The sequence below is a fragment of the Ursus arctos genome, unplaced genomic scaffold (assembly GCF_023065955.2).
Source record: "Ursus arctos isolate Adak ecotype North America unplaced genomic scaffold, UrsArc2.0 scaffold_6, whole genome shotgun sequence".
Taxonomy (NCBI): Eukaryota; Metazoa; Chordata; class Mammalia; order Carnivora; family Ursidae; genus Ursus; species Ursus arctos.
In genome coordinates, this window is record NW_026623078.1 from 35,274,622 (window position 1) to 35,296,555 (window position 21,934).

At 42.3% G+C, this 21,934-nt stretch overlaps 1 protein-coding gene across 3 annotated transcripts in view; it reads right to left on the reverse strand.

The window, feature by feature from the left end:
• TPD52 (tumor protein D52) overlaps positions 1-21,934 on the reverse strand; it is a 98,549-nt gene that overhangs the window by 37,036 nt on the left and 39,579 nt on the right. Inside the window, exon 1 of one of the 3 annotated variants that reach the window (XM_026495842.4) lies at positions 93-713. The exons of 1 other annotated variant lie outside the window; for it this stretch is intronic. In XM_026495842.4, coding sequence (XP_026351627.1) covers positions 93-231 — 139 coding nt within the window. In that variant the 5' untranslated portion in view covers positions 232-713. Of the gene's footprint in view, positions 1-92; positions 722-21,934 lie in introns of those variants that run through there. One more of the 3 variants, XM_057307686.1, reaches the window with a different exon arrangement.

Consider the following 21,934-nt stretch of genomic DNA (forward strand, 5'->3'; position numbering starts at 1 on the left):
CCGCAACACCATGGTAGCTCTTGACGCTGATCATTTTAAAGCCAAGCAAACCCAGGGTTGTGTCCAAGTTCTGTACACAAATTAATAGTTACCAAATTTCTGAAGAGTAGGTGATCCAGATGGAGACGAATTTCCACTAGGAGACAAGTAAAGATAGTTTTTGTTCACTCCTGCGTCAAAGTCAAATGGGGACTGGTAATCTTCATAAAAATCCATCTGTCTACAGTCCATTCCAGACAAATGCAGAACGCATCGTTTTGTAACCCTCTGGTACTCTTCAGCTGAGTGCCGCTCTGGTCATATTCCCAAGCCACCTTGGGGAAGAAATCAACCCCAGGGTTTGAAGATCCTGGCTTCCAGGCCCAGGTGTGATATTCCTTTCTCACAGCCTTCACGCCCTCAAGACAAGCGGGCCTGTTTAATAAATGACTTATCTGGAGCAACTTCAGGGCTCTATTCACCACCTGCTGTTAATTTCGGTCAGCAGTGAAAGCACCCGCACCGGGGAGCGGAGCTTTCTTTGGTAAATAAAGGAGGGTCCGGTTCTGCCGTATCGCCCAGATGTACAAACAGTTCAAGCAAACGTCAGATACTGGCACAATGACAAGAAACCACAATTTTTTTTTAAACCGGTCAGCTGACCACAGCTACACCAAGGCAGACTTAATCTTCTAGGACAAGGAAGGATTACCAGTCAGTAATCTCCTCCAAAAGCCATCTGGGTGATACTTTTTTCCACCCTGGATTACAACAGAGTCCTAAAAGCCAAGCTTCCTGGTTTAGTGATCAGCTTCCTAAGTACAAGTCCGTATAGAAATAAAGCTGTATTTCCATTATTACTTTATCTAATGTCTGGCTTAGTGTAACAAAAATTTCAGTCTGTCCTCCGCCCTCCCTCCTTTTCTCTTTCTTTTCCCTTTCCTTTCCTGGGAAGATGGTGTTTTAGCTACTTAGGCTGCCAAGAGGATCAGCTCTGAAGGGAAAGCTCCCAGGGAGTCTGGCCCCTCCTGGTTTAAGGCCACGCCCCTGCAAGTCTGCAATGAACCTGCGTGCAAACACACAGGAGCAACACACTGCCCTTCGCAGCACACGCCCTGCAGAGTGCCTGGGTCTCAGGAACCTCGGAAGCAGAATTTCTAAGTCACCAAATTCGCCTTCTTTGACACAAGTCTCTTAGCAGATCCTTTTTTGTTAACCGTGGCCTTTGCTCAAGGGATAGCACTGGAAGGTTCTGCTGCTATAGAATGAATGGCTCCTCTATTACAGAGGTGAAAATAGAGCCCACCCCCTCTCGTAGGTGGGCAATGGTCTATCACCGCATAACAAAAAAAGGTAGTATTCTACCTTCACAAACTGCCCTGATAAAAATATACTCTCCTGGGGCGCCTGGTGTCCGCCTTTGGCTCAGGTCATGATCCCAGGGTCCTGGGATGAGTGCCACATGGGGCTCCCTGCTCAGCGGGGAGCCTGCTTCTCCCTCTGCCTGCCACTCCCCCTGCTTGCGTGCTCTCTCTCTCCGATAAATAAATAAAATCTTAAAAATATATATATCTACTCTCCCTGGATTGGAACACTCCGGGTAGGTCTGAAGTAGGGTGCGGTCAGTGAGAGAAAAGAAGAGGAAAAGCAGTAAAAGGCAGACAGTGCATGTTGGATGAACAGCCCTCGGTGGTGCCTCCTTATAGAGCAGGAATACTTGGCAGTGACTCCTCTGAGGTGTGACATTGGATGTCAACACTGAAGGTCAAGGCCATGGGATTTTTGAGGGATAGTGAGAAGTGTGGAGGTAGCTGTGGCTTACATTGCATGTGTGTCTGTATTAAGTACCTTGTCTTAGTTTGGGCTGCTGTAATAAATTATGATAGACTGGAAGGCTTATACCAACATATATTTCTTTCGCACAGTTCTGGAGACTGGGAAGTTCAAGATCAAGGTGCCAGTTGATTAGATTCCTGGTGGCAGCCCTTCTCCTGGTTGGCACATGCTGTCATCTTGTGTCCTCACATGGTGATGAGAGAGCTAGAGCTAGCTCTCTTCTTACAAGGCCGCTAATCCCATCCTGGGGCATCCTCCTCCTGGCCTCGTCTGAACCTAATCACCGTGCAAAGGTCCCAAAATTCACATGTGGAACCCCTCCCCCAAAGTGATGGCAGTAGGAGGTGTTTTAGTGCTATTTAAAATGGGAAAAAAAAACAAATGCCTACTAAAACTGAATTATTCAAATGCTAAATTTAATTCATGTAATATGAAATTATCAAAACATTAACATGATGATGTAGAAATGTATAGATTTTATAAGAAAAGATATTTTTGATATCATCAGTGAATAAACCAGGTTCCGAAACTGTTTGTACTGTATGATCCATAATCGTGTAATAATCGGAAAGAGGTAAACCAACCAAAAGAAAGAAAAGGGGCAGAAGAACCCTATCCTACAACCCCAGAAAGTGTTTACACTGTACTGCCAGCAGAGGGAGGCCTTGGGCAGCTCAGAAGTTAATTTAGTGCAGCCAGTAAAATGCATACTACAGAACAATAACCCATTAGATGACTCATGTTATTGCAAATAGAAATGGAGTAAGTAAAAATGACTATAAAGAATATTAAGTTTCTACCTGCCTATTAACACTTCACTCAAATATGTCTGGGTAGGTTCTCCCTAATTTTAAGAGATATTTAAGGGAGAGCCTGATGTAAAAGCTACCCCACACATACAGTTCACTTGGAGGGGCCCTGAAGGGCACACAGACAGATGACGTCATTATCAGTAGGAGAGGCAGTCCACGGATACCAGACACTGTGGACATGTCACAGTGACACAGCAGACAGCTGGAAGGAGCTCCAGCTGGCCAAATATACAACAATTTCATCACAACAGAATTAAGGATAGCAGTGGATTATAAATTACTGAAAATAGGAATCCAAGAGTCCATGTGTGGTGCTTAACTTTGTATGTCATTCAGACCGGGCCACAAAAATGCCCAGAGATTTGGTTAAACATTGTTGTAGGTGTCTCTGCAAGGGCATTTGTGGATGAGATTAACATTCGAATGGGTAGACAGGAGTAAAGCAGATTGCCCTCCCCAACATGGACGTGCCTCACCCAGTCTGTTGAAGGCCTGCCCCAAAAGGAAAACAGAAATTCTATGCAGGATGTTACTGGGTCAGTTAGAGAAACTGGAATACAAAGGCAGATTACATCAAAGTATTTTATCAATATCAAATTTACTGAAGTTGAAGCTGAACTGGGGTTATGTAAGAGGATATCTCTATTCTTAGAAAATACAAACCGAAAAGATTAAGGAGTAAAGGCCATGAAGTATGCAACCTCCTCTCAAATGATTCAGAAAATATTATGTGGGGGCGCCTGAGTGGCGCAGTCGTTAAGCGTCTGCCTTCGGCTCAGGGCGTGATCTCGGCGTTCTGGGATCGAGCCCCACATCAGGCTCCTCCGCTGGGAGCCTGCTTCTTCCTCTCCCACTCCTCTGCTGTGTTCCCTCTCTCGCTGGCTGTCTCTGTCTAATAAATAAATAAATAAATAAATAAATAAATAAATAAATAAATCTTTAAAAAAAATATGTGTGTGTACACATACATACACAAACACAAAGAACCATAGCAGATGGGGTAAAATGTTAACAGCGAATGAATAATATGGGTAGAGCATGCAAGTGTTGTTTTTATCATTCTTATTCTTGCAACCTTTCTGCAGCTTTGAAAAAAAATTTTTTTAATGACTGAGAACTCTGTATAGGATTAAACAGCCTTAAGGGGGCCGGAGCTGAAAGGAGCAGGGCCCTTGTGACAACAATGTAAGAGGAAGTGGCGTAACAGGACTTAGTTACGGTCACAGAGTAGATATCCAGGCCCATCCTGGCTCCTGGCCACTTTGGAGAGCTAGGAGGGCTCTCTCCATCTCCCACAGAAGTAGCCGCTGATGGACCCTCTCCTGTACAAGAAGTCTCACCATCGCACCCTTTGCAGGTCACATCTTTCTGGAGGAAGGCCAGGAGGAACTCGCTCCACAGTCAGGATAGTGAGGAGGGAGATGAGAGGGAAGGGAAGAAATGTCAGTGAACACGACCTTCATTCCCCGACTAATGCCACCTAAGCAAACCTGGACCCCAAAGCACACACAGAGAGTACCGTGAACCAAGAACAAAACAAGTACTTAGTTTTAAATGTAAAACTCAATCTAAAATCACAAGGGTAGATGTTCCATTATTTACATGCTTTCTCAAGTAAGCCTCAAAACCTCTGTGAGGTGGGTGTTATGGACTGTGCCCATTTTCCTGATGGGAAACAAAGCAAAGAGAGTTTTTGTAAACATCCACACCCACATAAAACTATTTGGTGAAGCAGCTGGAATTAGGAAACAGGTGGTCTGCCTCCAAAGCCTGTGTCCTTTTCTATGGCGGGGGGGGGGGGGGGGCTGGACTAGAGTTAAGCACCAGATGCTGAGCCAGGACATCACATTCAAATGACCTGAGGGTCTAATTACCAGGCAGAGTCTGCGTCACTAACGGGCTCCAGGTGATGGAGGCTGCTAACACGTGCGATAGGAGAGATACGTATGTAGGCATTCACATGACCAGGTAGGTGCATCTGGTCTTCCACCACAGTTCCTGAAAATGCTTCAGACAGAGCCGTAAGGGTGAAATGGGTATCTCTTGTTATTAAGGAAGGTGACTTCCCACCCAGGGGGACTGGCTGGTTGCCAAAAGGACCAACCATGTGATTAGAGGGTTGGAACTTTCAGTCCCACCCTCATCCCACCCATGCCCACTGGGGAGTGTGAAGGAGCTGGAGGCTGAATCAGAGAATGGCAGCCTTACTCAATCTTGATGATGCAAAGAAGCCTCCATAAAAACCCAAAAGGACTTGGCTCAGAAAGCTTCCAGGCTGGTGAACACGTGGACGTGCGGAGAACGGCACATTCTGAAAGAGGGCGAAGCTCCATGCCCTTCTCACATACCTCAGCCTATTTATCTCATCATCTAGCTGGTGATTCATATCCTTTATTGTAACCTTTAATAAACTGGTAAATGTGTTTCCCTATGTTTTGTAAGCTGCTCTGGCACGTTATTCAAACCTAAGGAGGTCAATGGAACCTCCAACATGTAGCAGGCCAGGTAGAAGCACAGGTAACAGCCTGGGGCTTACGTCTGGCATCTAAAGTGGGGGGGGGGGGTTGGAGTGACTGGAGTGACAGTGTTGCAGGACTGAGCCCTTAACCCCTGGAATCCGACGGTACCTCTGAGTAGACAGCCTCAGAACTTACTTGTATCTTGGATACCCTGCTGGTGTGTTTGAGAACTGCTGGGTGGTGCGTGTGGGGAACCTAACCCACACACTGGAGCAGGGTCTGAGAACCCAAAAAGGGCACAGGACCACACTCGGAGTAACAAAGTGATGGAGGAACTTAATTTGAATGGCAGGCTGAGGAACGTGAAGGTGATTTGTTATAACAACAAAACAACTGGTTTGCATTTATTTCATCCTTACTGCAACATGGAGTAGGTAACTTCCCATTTCCAGATGAGTGAACGCAGGGAAGTGAGAAATGAAAGACGGTGCCCAAAAGCCTCCTAGCAGTAACCCTCCTCACACTGCACCAAATAATAGGGAGCCATCTCAAGTTATTAGCAATGGGAGGGAGCTGGTCAGAGCTGTACTTTAGAAGATCATTCCTGCCTCCATATGAAGATGGATTACAGAGGGGAGATGGAAATCACTGAGCCCATCAGCAGCACCAAGGGTGCTAGGAACTGAGTTGTGTCCCACACAAATTTCATTACGGTCAAGCCCTAATCTCCAACGTCACTGGATCTTCGATATAGAGCCTTTAAGGAACTAATTAAGACTAAATAAGGTCACAGGGCCCTAATCCAATAGAAACTGTATCCTTATAAGAAGAGGCCAAGACACCAGGAAAGCTCGTAGGCACAGAGGAAAGGCCATATAAGGCCACAGGAAGAAGACAGCCATCTGCGAGCGCAAGAGACCTCACCAGAAATCAACTTTCCTGGCACCTTCATCTTGGACTTGAGTCTCTGGTGAGAAAATAAATTTCTGTTGTTTAAGCCACCCAATCAGAGGTATTCTGCTATGGCAGCCTGAACAAACTAATACAAAGAGTACGTTCCAGGGAACAACAGTGGGAACAGAGAAGGAAAGACACACTGCAAGACACCACCAGAGAGGCCATCAACAGATTCTGCAATCCACCTGGAGGACTGGGGCGCGAGGGAAAGACCAAACTCTGTGACTCCCCAGCAGGAGCTGTGAAAGCTGCGGGCTGCATTAACGGGCTGCCATGGAAGGAGGGCGGGGAGGCTCTGGATGACAAAAGAATGACTTCCACTTTGGCAGCTTTGGTTTATAATGCTCAGGAGATTTCTGAAGGTAAACTGCTAGACTCTGGGGCTCAGAAAAAGGTTAGGGCTAAAGAGATCAACGTGGGAATCCCCAAGACCAAAGAGAAGAGCAGTCCTATGAAGTAAGAAAAAAGGCAGGAACACCTGCAAGTAGGAAGCAGGTCAAAGAGACTCCAAAGGGCAGAAAATGCCCTTTGATGATGGGGATGGTGATGATGATGATGATGATGAGGCGGCAGAAACGACAGTTATGACTCATCCCTAGAAAACTTTCACTATGTGCCACTCTTCCTTGCCCTTCATACCAACCCTACGGTGCAGGGTTTTTTTCTTGAGTCATCTTTTTACAGATGAGAAAACTAAGGCACATGGAGTGAATTAACTCCCCCAGGCACATGCTAGTCAACAGTGAAGGTTGGTTTCGAACTTGGGTAGTCTGGCTCAAATGCCCTCTAGAAGCAAAAAGCATGGAAGAAAAACCCAAGTGGCCAACATCACAGGGACAATAGCAGGAAAGAAAGTGGACAAGACCAAATGCTACAGAAAAGAAGCCACTGGACCTGGTGTCCTGGTGATTTCTCAAAGAAATTTTCGCCAGAGTGATGGTGCCAGACAGATAAGGAAGCAGAGGCCAGTGGAGGGGGGAAAAAGGGTAGAACTCCAAGAAGACAAGGTAGGGCTTGTGTATTTGTCGTGTGTGTGATGGAGAGACACAGAAGGCAGTCCAGGGACCGGTCCCCAGATGACAGGGGGCCTTCAATTCTAAATGGAATCATTCTGGCTTTCTTTCACAAACGTTAGCCCTGAGGGGCGGGGGGTGGGGAGGAGAGTAAGCCCTCAGATTAGAAACCACAGGAGAATTTAGGAAATACTCCCCCATGGAATTGCCATTACTCTCCCTCTTTAAACCCCAAGAGGAAAAAAGGCTGTTGTAGCATGGTAGGAGGCAACACTATCCTCTCTGGCACCCTCTCTCCAGAATAAACATGCATAAATTAGCAAACATATTCAAATTATTGAGACCTAAATGCAAACACTCTAAGTGATAAATGAGTTCCTGTAAAGTACAAATCCATGTACTTGACCCACTGACTTGCAAAGAAATTCTCACGTGGCAGGAGCTCCTAATATTCTAGGTGAACATTTTTCTGCTCTCTGAAAATAACTGAAATGGAAGTTCATGTCCAACAGACAAGCCAGGGACCTTTTTTCTTCCTAAGAAATGTTTTTGACATATTAAAAGAGGAGGAGTTACACTTATAATGACAGTGAAAGTTCACTTCCTCTCTCAACCTATTTCCACACACAAGTTCTGGGTGAGCCCTTCACTGAGAACACCACAACCTGTTGAGAAATCTCAAGAATGCCTGAATTCTCTATCAACAAGGAGTCAGAAATTAGACTCTGAAATGTACAAAAAGGTCTCACTCTTTCAAGGAGGTCATCTCTCATCCATTCAGGACGTGTTGCTGCCATTAATGTTCTCAGACTGAAGAGGTTGCATTATTAGCACACCAGAAAACAACACAAAATAGCTCAACATGCGTCATGTAACCCAGATAATCCATTTCTAACGTACAGACTTTTCACTTTATAAATACAGTTTGAGTTAAAGTTTGACGGCCCGTCACAATGATGCGTGGTTTCCATGATTACAGACTCAGGTAAAAGGTCCCCAGCCAGTGCTTCTCAAACTTCCATATGTTCACAAACTACCTGGGGACCACGTTAAACTACAGAGTCTGACTTAGGAGGTCTAGGTGGGGCCTGAGACTCTGCCCTTTGGACAACCTCAGGTGTTAACTGAAGCTTGCGTTAGACAGCAGCTGCTACGTTGGTCTTAGGATAAAAGATGGTACAAATTCGAAATACTTGTCAGGCTACATGGCCCTAGCACTTTCCAAATACACATTTTTGAAATTTAAGAGATTTGGTAGCCAAAGGGGTTTTCCTTTTTGGTGTTGATTTCTGTTTTCCTGCTAGTCTAACAGTGCGCAAAGCAAGCAGGTTCAGACAGAAGACATAACTGGCTGTGTCACGACAGGGTGGACACCCGCCAGGCCTTTTCAAGGGGATAAGTACCTTGAGTCTCGAATTAGGATAGTATAACCAGTCTAGAACAATGGCTCGGTAATAAAGGAATGAAAGGCCATTCCGTCTAAGAGTAAGTACTAAGGATGTATATAAGAGCACAGTGGTCTCCACGGTCAGAGTACTGGAAGATAAAGAGGTTTTGCGCCCAAGCTAAATGTTTCCAATTTGCTGACAGAGTTTAAAGAGAGCTCTGTAGGGGTCTATGAACACAACCGACTGTCACAACCCAAAAGAAATAAATGAACTGGCGGATCAAATTTTAATTTGGAAAAACTTCCACAATGCTTACACGGCTATTTTCAGCAACTAAGAGGCTCAAATGAAACACTTCTCCTTAAGGGAATGAAAGTTGCTTGAGAACAGTAGGCACTTACTGAAAATTAATATTTGAGTATGAACTTCAATCATCAGCAAGCTGGGGCATACCAAAATGCTCAAAATAGCCCATCACCAAGCCAGACATTTAGGCAGCTGAGCTTGCTTCTAACTGAACAGGTTAATTAGGTATATCCGATGGATCAACCTATAAAAGCACCCAGGGGGAAGAAAAGCACACAGCATAAATATTGCCCATGTTTTCCTAAAATTTACCAGGAAATAGTCTTATGCTAAAATGTAGAGCATTTCTATCTGAACCCGCTACTCTGGTGAAGAAAAGCCACCTCCAGTTACAAACTCCACATATTTTCCTATTTAAAGACAACAGAAGAATAGCAATGCTACCAGTAACTCCGAGGAGAGCCCATTATCTTAAAACCAAATCAGTAGCTGGAAGGCTTCTAAAGTAGGCCGGTCTTGTGATAGAAGACTGAGGGCCACCCAGGGAGTTTTTTTTTTTTAAGTAATAACAACCATACTTACTATTGTTAGGGCTTCTTACTGACTTTTCTCGGTTTTAGAAAATGTCATTACCAAACGGGTATTTATCGAAACAGCATATAACTTTATTCATTCCAGTAAGCTCTCTCAGTGGTAAAAGGATAGGATAATTCAAGGTGCAATGGGAAAGGAGCACAGGGAGAAAAATGCTTTCCTAAGAAGTAGCCAGAACTATGAAATCATGAAATTTCTGTTCCATTGTCCCTGAAAGATCAAACTAAAGAGCTACGTGTCCGATTCAATACCTGTCCTTAATACGGCTAAGACTGCTGACTAATCACTGAACAAGCTTCCTTATTCCTGCACACACAGATCATTTCCTACATTGCCTAACTTCCCCTTCCGTTACTTGCGGCCATGTGACTCAGCTCCAGCCAAACGAAAATGGTATTTATCTAACATGAGGGGGATAGAAAGACTGTTGATAGCGACTGAGATCTGGAGGTCTTTACTGCAGCAAAATTTAGAGGAAGCTGAATGATAGAAATATTTTGCCAAATAGAGCTTCAGATGGAATTTTAAAGTTCCTCTTTTAAAACGACCACATCCCTGGATAAAAAAGTTTTAGAAAACAGTGTGACGGTTGCACAGCAGTATGAATGTAATTAGTGCTGCAGAATTGTATACTTAAAAACAGTTCACAGAGGATGCCTGGGTGGCTCAGTTGGTTAAGCATCTGCCTTCGGCTCAGGTCATGATCCCAGGGTCCTGGGATCGAGTCCTGCATCGGGCTCCCTGCTTACCAGGGAGCCTACTTCTCTCTCTGCTTCTTGTTCTCTCTCTCTTGCAAAATAAATAAAAATACTTTAAAAAATGGTTAACAGAAAACCCAAACTTTGTGTTAGACACAGATTTTACAACAATAATAAAAAAAAAGATCACATAACTTTAGGGGTTGAGGCAGTCATTCACACTTTAAATTACTACCAGAAAGACTAAAATAAGAAGTTCGAATTGGAGCAATAGGGGGAGAGATGGGAGCAGAGCAACCATGAGTGAAGAGTATTTGCTCTTAAACGCTTTAAATATTCTTTTCTGAGAACACAATCAAGACCTCTGTCTTGTTCAGAAAATGTTTCCAGTGAAAAATAAGAAGCCCCTGGCAGAGGTAGCCTGGTTAGGCTGTCACAGCAGGGAGGCCATAGTGAGCGAGAGAACAGTCACTAAGGAGCAAGAGCGTATCATTGCCAGGCCAATAACCTGTTTCATATCCTGCAATCATGTTCCCTGGTATTTACCTGGATGAGCCGAAAACTTAGGTCCACGCAGAAACCTGCACATAGATTACAGAAGCTTTATTCATAATGGCCAAAAACTGTAAGCAATCAAGCTGTCCATCAGGTGAGTGGATAAACTATCGTGCACCTAGACACTGGAGTATTATTCAGCAATAAAAAGAAATGAGCTATTAAGCCATGAAAAGGCATGGAGGAACCTTAAAGGCATATTGCTTAGTGAAAAGATCCAGTCTGAAGAAGACTACATACTGTATGGTTCCAACTGTATCACATTCTGGAAAAGTCAGAACTAAGGACGCAGTAAAAAGATCAGTGATTGCCAGGGATTCCGGAGGAAGCGGGGATAAAGGGGCAGAGCACAGAGGATTTTCAGGGCAGTGAAACTACTCTGTATGATACTGTAACGGTGGATAGGTGACCTTATGCATTTGTCGAAACCCACTGAACTGTACAACACAAAGAGTGAACTCTAACGTAAACTATGGACTTTAGTTAATAATAATGTATCAATATTGGTTAAACAATTAGAACATGAACCACATACATGCAAGATGTTAATAATTAGGGAAACTAGAAGGGAGGGTGGTGGATATGGGAACTCTCTGTACTATCTGCTCAATTTCTGTAAACCTACAACTGTGCTAAAAAATCACCTATTAATTTAAATTAAAAAAAACAACAACAAACATGTTTCACCTACTCTGCCATTCTGCCCAAGGGAAAACACCCAGGGCACTGAAACTCACCTGCTCGGACTGTTATCAAGGCTTCATAAGTATCTGAAGGACCACCACATAAAGCACACTTATATATAGTTTCCAGGACAGGTCTGAGCTCATAATAAAAAGAAATGACTTAATTACCAAGCTCCATTATTAATGCAAAGTAAACAATCACCTGAGCAGTCTAGCTAAATTCCTCTTGTATACTTAACAACAATAACAACATAGTGGTTTGACTATCAGCTTCCTAATCAAAGATGCTACAAATTTATGGAGTACTGTCATCTTCAAAGAATCCCCCACCACAGGTGAAGGTGGCTTGCAAACTGGCTAGTGGTCTAATATCTTCCTAAAACTAAACAGAAACAGACAATCTATTCAATACAGAAGTAGGGCACCAAGTTTGAGGCCTACATTCAATTCTCAGAGTCTTTCTTTCTAGGCAAAATTCAGTGAAAACAGACTAGCAAGATGGCAGACCCATCACAGCCCAGTGACACAATTAATGTTGGCAGCCCTTGCTGCTTTCAGTGGGTTTCTAGGGAGGCAAGCGAGGCCCCAGCATCTCCAGTAAGTAGGGTTCTAAACACTTAACCAGCATGTTGATCAAAACAGAGAGCAATTCAAATTTAGATTCTCCATAAGAGGATTTGATTTAGAGAGATAATCCTCTGGGGAAATCTGGCCTCTGAATTTTGAGAAGCAGAAATCAGAGGGAGGGACTGTACAGGGGCATGATGACCCCAGTACTGTCTGATGACAAGCTCAGACAGACCAGACACCATGGTGACACTTTCAACTTCAGACTAAAAATTATCTAAGGCTTTTTAACATATTTTTCCAAAATTCAGCAGCTGAAAACATCAACCAGTCACGATGTCACAGTTTGGGAAGGCCAGGTGTCAGGGAGCAGCTTAGCTGCGTGCTTCTAACTCAGGGTGTCTCATGACACAGCAGACAAGGCATCCGCCAGGGCTGCAACCTCCGAGGTCCTCAGTGGGCTGGAGGAGACGCTGCCAAGCTCTCTCCCGTAGCTGCTGGCAGGGGGCGTTAGCTCCTCCCCACATGGGCCCCTCCACGGAGCCGCTCACAACACGGCAGCTAGCTTCCCCTAGAGTGAGAGATGGAGAAAGACTGAGAGGGAGAGAGAGAAAGCCACAGACTTTTACAACCGAAATCTGAGAAGGGACATCACATATCAGAAATGATGATACCTTCTGGTACCTTCCGGGAGAGAACTATACAAACACTGAATACCGGGCGCACCGGGAACCATGGTGGAAGCTGCCTACCACACAGGGCATGCTAGTTTTACCCACAGTACCGAGACACACCTCAGTAATGAGCTGTGACAGGTGAAACTTGCAAACAGGAAAGCTTCCAGCACAGCTCGTAAAGACAAAATTTTTTTCAATTCTCCATCATGTAGAATGATGCAACTCCCCTTCTACAAACACAGCACGCCCAATGAGGTTTACCTCCAGGATGGCCGCGGGGAGGTATCCGCACAAAGTATATGTTTTCAAGATAAAAAGGCTGAGTACTAGAAGATGATGTTATGGGAAGAGCAAGTGCTCTGGAGTCAGGCAGAGTGGGGACATCAGTGACAATTCCACAGCTCACTGTCTCACCTCTGGCAAGTTTCTTCATCAGCATAAGCCTCAGTTTTTCTCATCTGTACAAGTAGGCTAATATCTACCTCTCTCCCCAGGGATGTTGCCAGCAGAATAGAACATGGTTAGCATAGACACGCAGTAAACAATGGCATTTGTTGCTAAAAAAAACACTCTATCTGGAAATTAAAACATTAATTGTCTCATATTCTAACAAAAATCACCACCTATTATTACTATAGTTTTGGAAGTATTAAGATTATATGCTGTAGCACATGGGCAAATGAACCACCCAAGGTGACTACTGAAAATGAAGATTATTGGCCTCACCTTCAGAGATTACAATTCCATAAAAACAAAAACTGTATCTAAAACTAAATGCTTACAATGTGACAAGCAGTGTTCTAAACACTTTACATAAATTAATGTATCCTCACAGCACTATGAAATAGCTATTATCATTACCACGATCATTATTCCCATTTTACAGATGAGGAAACAGAAAGGTTATATATCTTGCCCAAGATCACTCAGCCAAGTAAGAGACAGATTTAGGATTTGAGCCCAAACAGACTATCTCAAACTTGTGTTCTTAACCATTATCCTACCTCCAAGATCAGTCTAGAAAGGGCTCAGGCATCTACATTTTTAACTTGTATCCCAAGTGATTCTGATATGAATAGTTCATGAATATACTTAAAGAAACACTAGACTACTGGTAGTAAAGAATAACACCATAAAACCGAATCTCTCCTAAACCTAAAAAAACAAAACAGAGCTTATTAGGCTAGTTAACTCCACGACTTCTTTGCTAAGGGACAAAGATACACAACCAAGAGGAAAAGAACTTCCACTTCCAACTGAAGCATGGAATCAGTTCACACAGGTGGTCTTCCTGCCTCCAGACCCTCCACCCCTCTCTCCATTCAGTGCCAAAGAACCTGGCTTCCTAGACTGTTCTCTCTAATGTACTACCAGATTCTATCAAGTACCACCTTCTCATTGAAGCCTACCTTGACTACCCATTTAAAATCCCAACTATGCTCTTTCCCACCCCTCCCCACCCCCACACACATAACGACTCTCCTTGATTCTGCTCTATGTAATGTTTCAATAGCATATGTTAACACTATATAATACACTTACTATGCATAACGATGATTATAGTCAATAATCCGAAAATGAAATTAAGAAAAAAAGCTGCATTTAATAATAGCAGTGGAGGGGCACCTAGCCGGCTCAGTCAGAAGAGCATACAACTCTTGATCTCAGGGTTGTGAGTTTGAGTCCCACGTTGGGTGTAGAGATCACTAAAAAAAAATAAACTTTTTTTAAAAAAGATTTTATTTATTTGAGAGAGAGAGAGTGAGTGAGAGAGAGAGAAGGAGCAGGGGGAGGGGCAGAGGGAGAGGGAGAAGCAGACTCCCTGTTGAGCAGGGAGCCCAATGTGGGGCTGGATCCTAATGTGGGGCTGGATCCTGGGACACCAGGATCATGACCTGAGCCAAAGACAGACACAACTTAACCAACTGAGCCACCCAGGCACCCCCAAAAAATTATCTTTAAAAAAAAGGAAAGCCATTAAAAAAAATAAATAGCAGCAGTAATAATAAATTTAACAAATGAAGTATAAAACTTATACCCTAAAAACCAAAATTTATTGAAAGAAATTAAAGCCAGTCTAAATAAATGGGAAGATATCACATATTCATGGATCAAAAGACTTAATATTGTTAAGGTGGTGATATTCCCCAAGTCAATCTATGGATGCAATGCAATCCCTATCAAATTCATAGGGAAATGCAAGGCACCTATAATAGCCAAAACCATCTTGAAAAAGAAGAATAAGTTGGAAAACTCACACTTTCCAATTTCAAAACTTACTAGAAAGTTATAGTAATCAAGATAGTGTGGTATGGACATAAGGATAGTGTATTAGCCTGCTAAGGCTGTGTGACATACTAAGAAATATACATTTGGTCTCTACCCCCAGTTCTTGACACAGAGCTCCTAAAACCCTTGTAATTTCCTGAGTGATGGGGGTGATCGGAACATCTTACAGTCCACCTTCATCAAATGGTACTGGGAATACTGGATAGCCACATACAGAAGAATGAAGATGGACTTCATCTCAAACTACGACACTTAGAATAAAAGACTTAAATATAACAGCTTAAACTATGAAACTCTTAGAAGAAACATAAACATAAATCTACAGGGCCTTGGATTAGGCAATGGTTTCTTAGCTATGACACCAGAAGTGCAAGTAAAAAAAGAAAAGATAAATACAAATAAAATAAAACCTTTTATGCTTCAAGAACACTATCAAGGAAGTGAAAAGCCAACCCACAGAATGGGAAGAAATGTATGAAAATCATGTATCTGATAAAGGATTTGTAACTAGAATATATAAAAACCTCTCACAGCTCAATGAGAAGACGACCCACTTTTAAAAATGGGCAAAGGATCTGAATAAACATCTTTCCAAGGAAGATGTACAAACCAGCCAATAAGTACATGAAAAGATGGTCAACATCATTAGCCATCAGTGAAATGGAAATTAAAACCACAGTGAGGTACCACTTCAAGCCTACTAGAATGATTATAATCAAAAAGACAATACTAAGTAGTGTTGGTGAGGATATGGAGAAACCAGATTCTGCAAATATTGCTGGTAGGAATGTAAAAGAGTGCAGTCACTGTAGAAGACAGTCTAGCAGTTTCTCAAATGTTAAACAATGAGTTACCAGATGACTCAGCAAATGCACTCCTAGGTATATCTCCAAAAGAAATGAAAACATGGGGCGCCTGGGTGGCTCAATCGTTAAGTGTCTGCCTTCGGCTCAGGACATGATCCCAGGGTCCTGGGATCGAGCCCCGCATCGGGCTCCCTGCTCTGCTGGGAGCCTGCTTCCTCCTCTCCCACTCCCCCTGCCTGTGTTCCCTCTCTCGCTGGCTGTGTCTCTCTCTGTCAAATAAGTAAATAAACTCTTAAAAAAAAAAGAAAAGAAAAGAAAACATACATTCACACAAATATGCAGCAGTATTCAAAATAGCCAAAAGTGGAACTAACCCAAATGCTCACTAACCGATGAATGGATGTATAAAATGTGGTGTATCCCTACAATGGAATATTATTTGAGAGCAAAGAAATTCAGTACTGGTACATGCTACACCATGGATGCATCCTGAAAACAAGCCAAGAGAAAGGGACCAATGATAAAAGACCACATACATATAAATCCATTTTTATGAAATGTCCAGAACAGGCAAATCTGTAGGAAGTAGGTTACTGTCTGCCTATGGCTGGGGCAGGAGGGGTGAAGAGTGACTGCTAATGGGTAGGAGGTATCTTTTGGGTTGACGTTCTAAACCTGTGTTAGAGATTGCACAAGTATATACTAAAAAATACTGAATTGTACACTAAATGAGTGAGTTGTATGGGATGAGAATTTTATCCCAATAAAGCTGTTATATTTTTTTAAAAGAAAGGTAAATAATAATATGTAGTACATACAGCATGACCCCATTAGTATACCTTTTCACCCCTGGGTACGTGTGTGTGTGGAACAGGGACAGAAGTTTCCTGGAGAAAAAAGTCAAGAAATATAACAGTAATTAACAATGGGAAGGGAGACTATGGTGAATGAACTAAAAGAAAGAAGAATTTCAATTTTCATTTTATCCCTTGCTGTTCATTTAAAATTCATTTTACACCATATAAAAGAAAATGTAAACTTTTTAAAATTGAAGGAGTATGAGTTTTGTATTGTACTTAAAACCACACAGTATGGGTGTAAGAATAAACAAACTGATCAATGAAACAAACTGAAGTCCAGAAACATATCTCTGTACACAGAGGAATTTAATATAGGACAATAGTATAGCAGAGAAAAGATAAACTGTTCCTTAACTCACGCCAGAAATTCCAGATCAAATATGCCCAATAAAAATGTTAGAAAAACTGTACGGGGTAGCACTCTACCCTGTAACTATGGACTACTTTCATAATAAGTGATGGCTTCTCTAAAATACAAAATCCAAAAGTTACTAAAAGACTGACAGATTTGGCTACATACAAACTTAAACTCTGTTATGATAAAAGACAGTATTAGTTAAGTTAAAAGATAAGTCATAGCCTGCAAGAAAATATTTACAACAGATGGAAGTTTACACACTTTGCACATACATACAATAAGAATTCAGTTGATGGTACCTTAACATAATAAAATTTAAATTAATATTTTTAAACAAAATGGATGCGTTGAGTTACACGTTCATTGTAAAAGTTATCGATGGGACTTAAATACAATATATGTATACAAGTGAAGTGCAGCTATAATCTTAAAAATGGTTTGTATTTTTATCAACACTGTCATCTGACCCTCTTCAGGGAGCAATACAAAACAATGTTTATTATAATCAGTTCAGCTAAAAAAAATCTAAGAGAAATATTTTTCAGTAAGCAGGTTTTCTTCTATTATCATATGCTTCACAATACAGAGATATACTCATGTGGTGTAAAAGCAAAAAAAACTGCACTACAATAAACATTCAAATTTATGTTGGTTTTCTCCTCCTTTATCCACACAAAATTACGAATATATCCAGCTAAGTACAAGATGATTACCAAGGGAAAAAAAAAAAAAAGATCATTACCAAGATGACTAAGATAGGTACTCTTCTATTTCCCACTAAAAACAAATAATCAATTTAAAACCAAGTGCTATTTTGGGCACCTAGTGGTTCACGCAGTTAAGCGTCCGACTCTCGGTTTCAGCTCAGGGCATGATCTCAGGGTCGTGAGATCAAGCCCCAAGCCCGACTCCACACTGGGCATGGAGCCTATTTGAGATTCTCTCTTGCTCTCCCTCTCCCTCTGCGCCTCTCCTGTACTCTCTCTCTCATAAATAAATAAATAAATAAATAAATAAATAAATAAATACAAATTAAGTGCTATTTAAGGTGAACATAGAAAAACTACCACCCTTCCACAGCCCCAGAAAAGGCACGACATGACAAGAGTCCCAACAATACATGAAGTGACAGCTTCTCCTCTCCCTGGGATAAGAGGTCACATTATTCAATTCAATTCAAAGATTACAGTCACACAGAGTAGAGGTTTTGACTGAATGTTTTTATAATGAGCTCTCAGAAAGTCTTAGGTTTCCTCTTACTTCATGCAGTCATTAATCCTCCTAAACACCTTACTGCAAACACTAACAAATACACGGTATGAAAGAAGCCAACTCCAAACAGACCGGCCAGACGAATCCCCTGAAACTTCCGGAACCCCATGGAAAAATGTAATGTAATAATACACCCCCCTGAACTCTATGTTTGTTACAGGGAGCTCCTACTGGGATTACATTTGCGGTAGAAATCCCTGATTTTAATTTCAAAGCACACCAAGCCCAGACCTAACCATGTTGCCTTAGAGACACAAGGTGTGCACTGGTTGATCACTTTTTGTCTACTTTCAGACAGGCAGCCTGGTTTGCGCACAGGCTCAAGTCTGACTTTAACCTTTTTTTTATTCATTTGGAAGATTTTTACTGGTTTCCAGCTGAGTTCATAGAGTTATGGGAAATAAGACACAGTGAAAAGTTTTCTTTTCAATTATTAGTAATTATATAATAATAAAGGAATTAGGTTTGTCATTGTTCTTATTTCTACTTTACATATTCCCCTTGTGCTTTCAATACACTATCCCACAAAAGCCTTTAAAAACAAAACAAAACAAAACCCTACCAAATGATGCTTTATCACTGATGAGAAAACTGAAAATCAAATAAATTACTTCGCTAAAATCTCACGAGAGTTCTCTCATCTGACTAGGAATCGGGTCTGGCACCATGACTAGGGCTTTCTCTAATTGCAACTCGCTGCATCTCAAAATAAAACAGAAAACAAGATTAAACCAAGTTGGAGCGCTCAGAGGGAATAAGGCATTGACTCGGAAGCAGGGTCAGGGCTGAATGAATGGCAATAAACAAGGACATGACAGTTCTAAGGACAGTAAGTGAATTAGTTAGATCAGAAAGTAAGGTTTAGGGAACCTCTGGACTTTTGCCAAAGGCCAGTGAAGAGCAGGAACAGAGGACAGGATTAAAAGGAAAGCAAGCCCAGCAAGAGGTCAGAAACACCAGCAAGGTCTTCCGGGCAGAAGGGCACCGGCTGGGACTCCAGACAAACAGATGGGGAAATGAGGAGAAAGGAGAGAAAGGAGGTGAGGGGAAAGGAGAGAAATGCTGGTGATGTCCAGGTAGAGAGGTGACAGTTCAGATCTGCATCTTAGATGAGTCCCTCTGGTGACTACGGAGAAGTTTGAGAGGGACAAGCCGAGAGACAGGGAGACCAGTCAGGAGACCCTGCAGCATCCACACGAGGATGAGGTCCTGAGCTAGGGAGCCCCCCGGTTGTTTGTGAAAGAGAAAAAGATAAAGGCTGAGAAATAATTTAAGACATAAGATTTGCAGCCCTTACTAGATGACTGCATGTAGAAGGAGAAAAAGAAAATAAGATGACTCTCAGATTTCTAACCTAAAAATTGGTGCCAAGAGAACACGGGAGGTTAAACAGCTTTGAAAAAAATAAATTCCATTTTGGTCAAGTTCATGGGTTATCCAAGTAGATATGCTGCATGGAAAGGTGGAAATAAGATTCTGATATTGACGGGAATAACCAAGAAACCATTAGCACCGAAAGGTAGCTGGACACTTGAGGCTCCTAAGCTCCCCGAGGAAGAACATGCAAAGTGGCAGGGAAAGTTATCTTTTCTTTAAGTTGTTATTTAAATTCCAGTTAGTTAACAGACAGCATAATATTAGTTCAGGTGTACGATATGGTGATTCAACACTTTCGCACATCACCCAGTGCTCATCACAAGTGCCCTCCTTAATCCCCATCACCTATTTCACCCATCCCCCCACCCCACGTCCCTTCTGATAACCATTAGTTTGTTCTCCATAGCTAAGAGTCTGTTTCTTGATTTGCCTCTCCCTCTCTCTCTCTCTCTATCTCTCTCTCTTCCTTTTGCTCATCTGTTTTGGGGAAACAGGTATCTTTAAGAGATGGACAGAGAACCTAGAGTTTTTAAGCACTGGTCAAAGAGGTATATAAGGAGGAACAGGGGGAAAGTTCAAAACCAGGAAGGAATGGGAAATAGAGTTTCACAACAAGGAATGGGCAAGAGCGCCCAAAATGCAACAGAAATACCCAGTAAAATAAGGAAGAAGAAATCAGTGGCAAGCAGGTGGTGATGGTGACGTCAGCAACAGCACTTCAGCAAAGTGGTGAAAGGAGGAAGCCTCATTACACGGGCTGAACATGATCAAAAGGTGAGGAGGTGAAGACTGCCCACTCTGGACAATCAGCTCCAAAGAGCTGCCCACTCTGGACAATCATGAAGGAGACGGGGAGGCATCTAGACAATACTAGAGAGGAACCTATGAGCAAAGAAAGGGTACAGGCATGTTTCACAGGCTAAGGCAATGGTTCTCAACATCGGTCATTTTTAAAAGCTCCCCCGGTGATCCTAATGTGCAACTGCTAAGAACCACTGGACTCATGGGGCACCTGGGTGGCTCAGTCAGTTAAGCGTCCGACTCTTGGTTTCGGCTCAGGTCATGATCTCAGGGTCGTGAGATCAAGACCCGCGTAGGGCTCCACAGTCCTGCAAAGCCTGCATGAGAGTCTCTCTCTCCCTCTGCCCCTCCCCTCACTCACGCTCATTCTCTCTTTCAGATATTATAAATAAAATCTTTAAAAAAAAAATTACTGGACTCAGCAGTAACAGTTTATGAAGAATGGAAGAACAAAGACTCAAGAAAGAAGCTAAAGTGGAACAAGAATCTGGAAGAGTACAGAGTCCCAGGTAGAGATGAAGACGCAAATTTAGTGCAATTGGAAGGGAGACATAATATTGGTATTCTTGTTCCAAGTAGTTATTAATAAGCAGGCCAAAAGTTCTATGAAATTTTCATTAAAAAAAAATTACCGCATTTCATCTAATCTCAGATGCTACCATGGCACCTATCCCAATTTTAGAGTCCAAAAAATACTGTACTTTTGTAAGTGTTAATTTCTTTTTTAAAGACTATTTATTTGAGAGAGAGTGAGCAAGAGAGAGAGAGCACAAGCCAGGGGGGAGAGGCAGAGGGAGAAGCAGACTCCCCGATGAGCAAGGAGCCCAATGCAGGGTTCTATCCCAGGATGCTGAGATCATGACCTGAGGCGAAGGCAGACGCTTAACCAACTGAGCCACAGAGGAGCCCCATACGTGTTCACTTCCATGACCTTATCCCAATAGCATCTACACCACATCCAATTTTAGTTTCAGGTCCTAAAGACTGCTTAATGATTGAAATTTAAATATGAAATGTGACAATCAGCAACCAAAGTATAAAATGTTTGAAGATTAACTGTTAAACATCACCAATCTCTAAGGCGATCCAGCAAAGTTCTACATAGAACCACTGCTGGCCGCAGACTCTATCAGCTGAGTTAACAAATCCTTTCTCAGAACCGCCATCCCCAGGCCCTAAATATGTCAGAAGGAAAAGAGCACTCTTGGTTGGCTGTCCTGAATGGTCACACCAACTGGCACATACTCACTCTAGGAAACAAGGAGTACTGTGAAGACTACACCAAGTAAACAAAGCCAGCATCAGTACGTGCCACACAATTCAGCTGAGCACAGTTCCAGTAAAATCAAATGTCCACACTCCTACTTAGGGAGTCTGAAATTCTCCTACATGTTTGATGCTTGCTTCACTTAACATTTGTTTTTTGTTCATTTAAGTAATTCTGATGTTGGTTCCATTATGCTTTAATTAATTTCTGAAAACCTAAGCAGTATCCAAGCACAAGATCACAAATTTTATACTATTTTGAGAAAGGGAAAATGTGGTATCTAAAATGCCAAATTTATTATTGTTTCAGGTTTTATTCTTCTCTTCCAAAGGGAAAGTTGTTTTTTTTCTTTAATTTGTTTTGTTTTTTATCTTTTA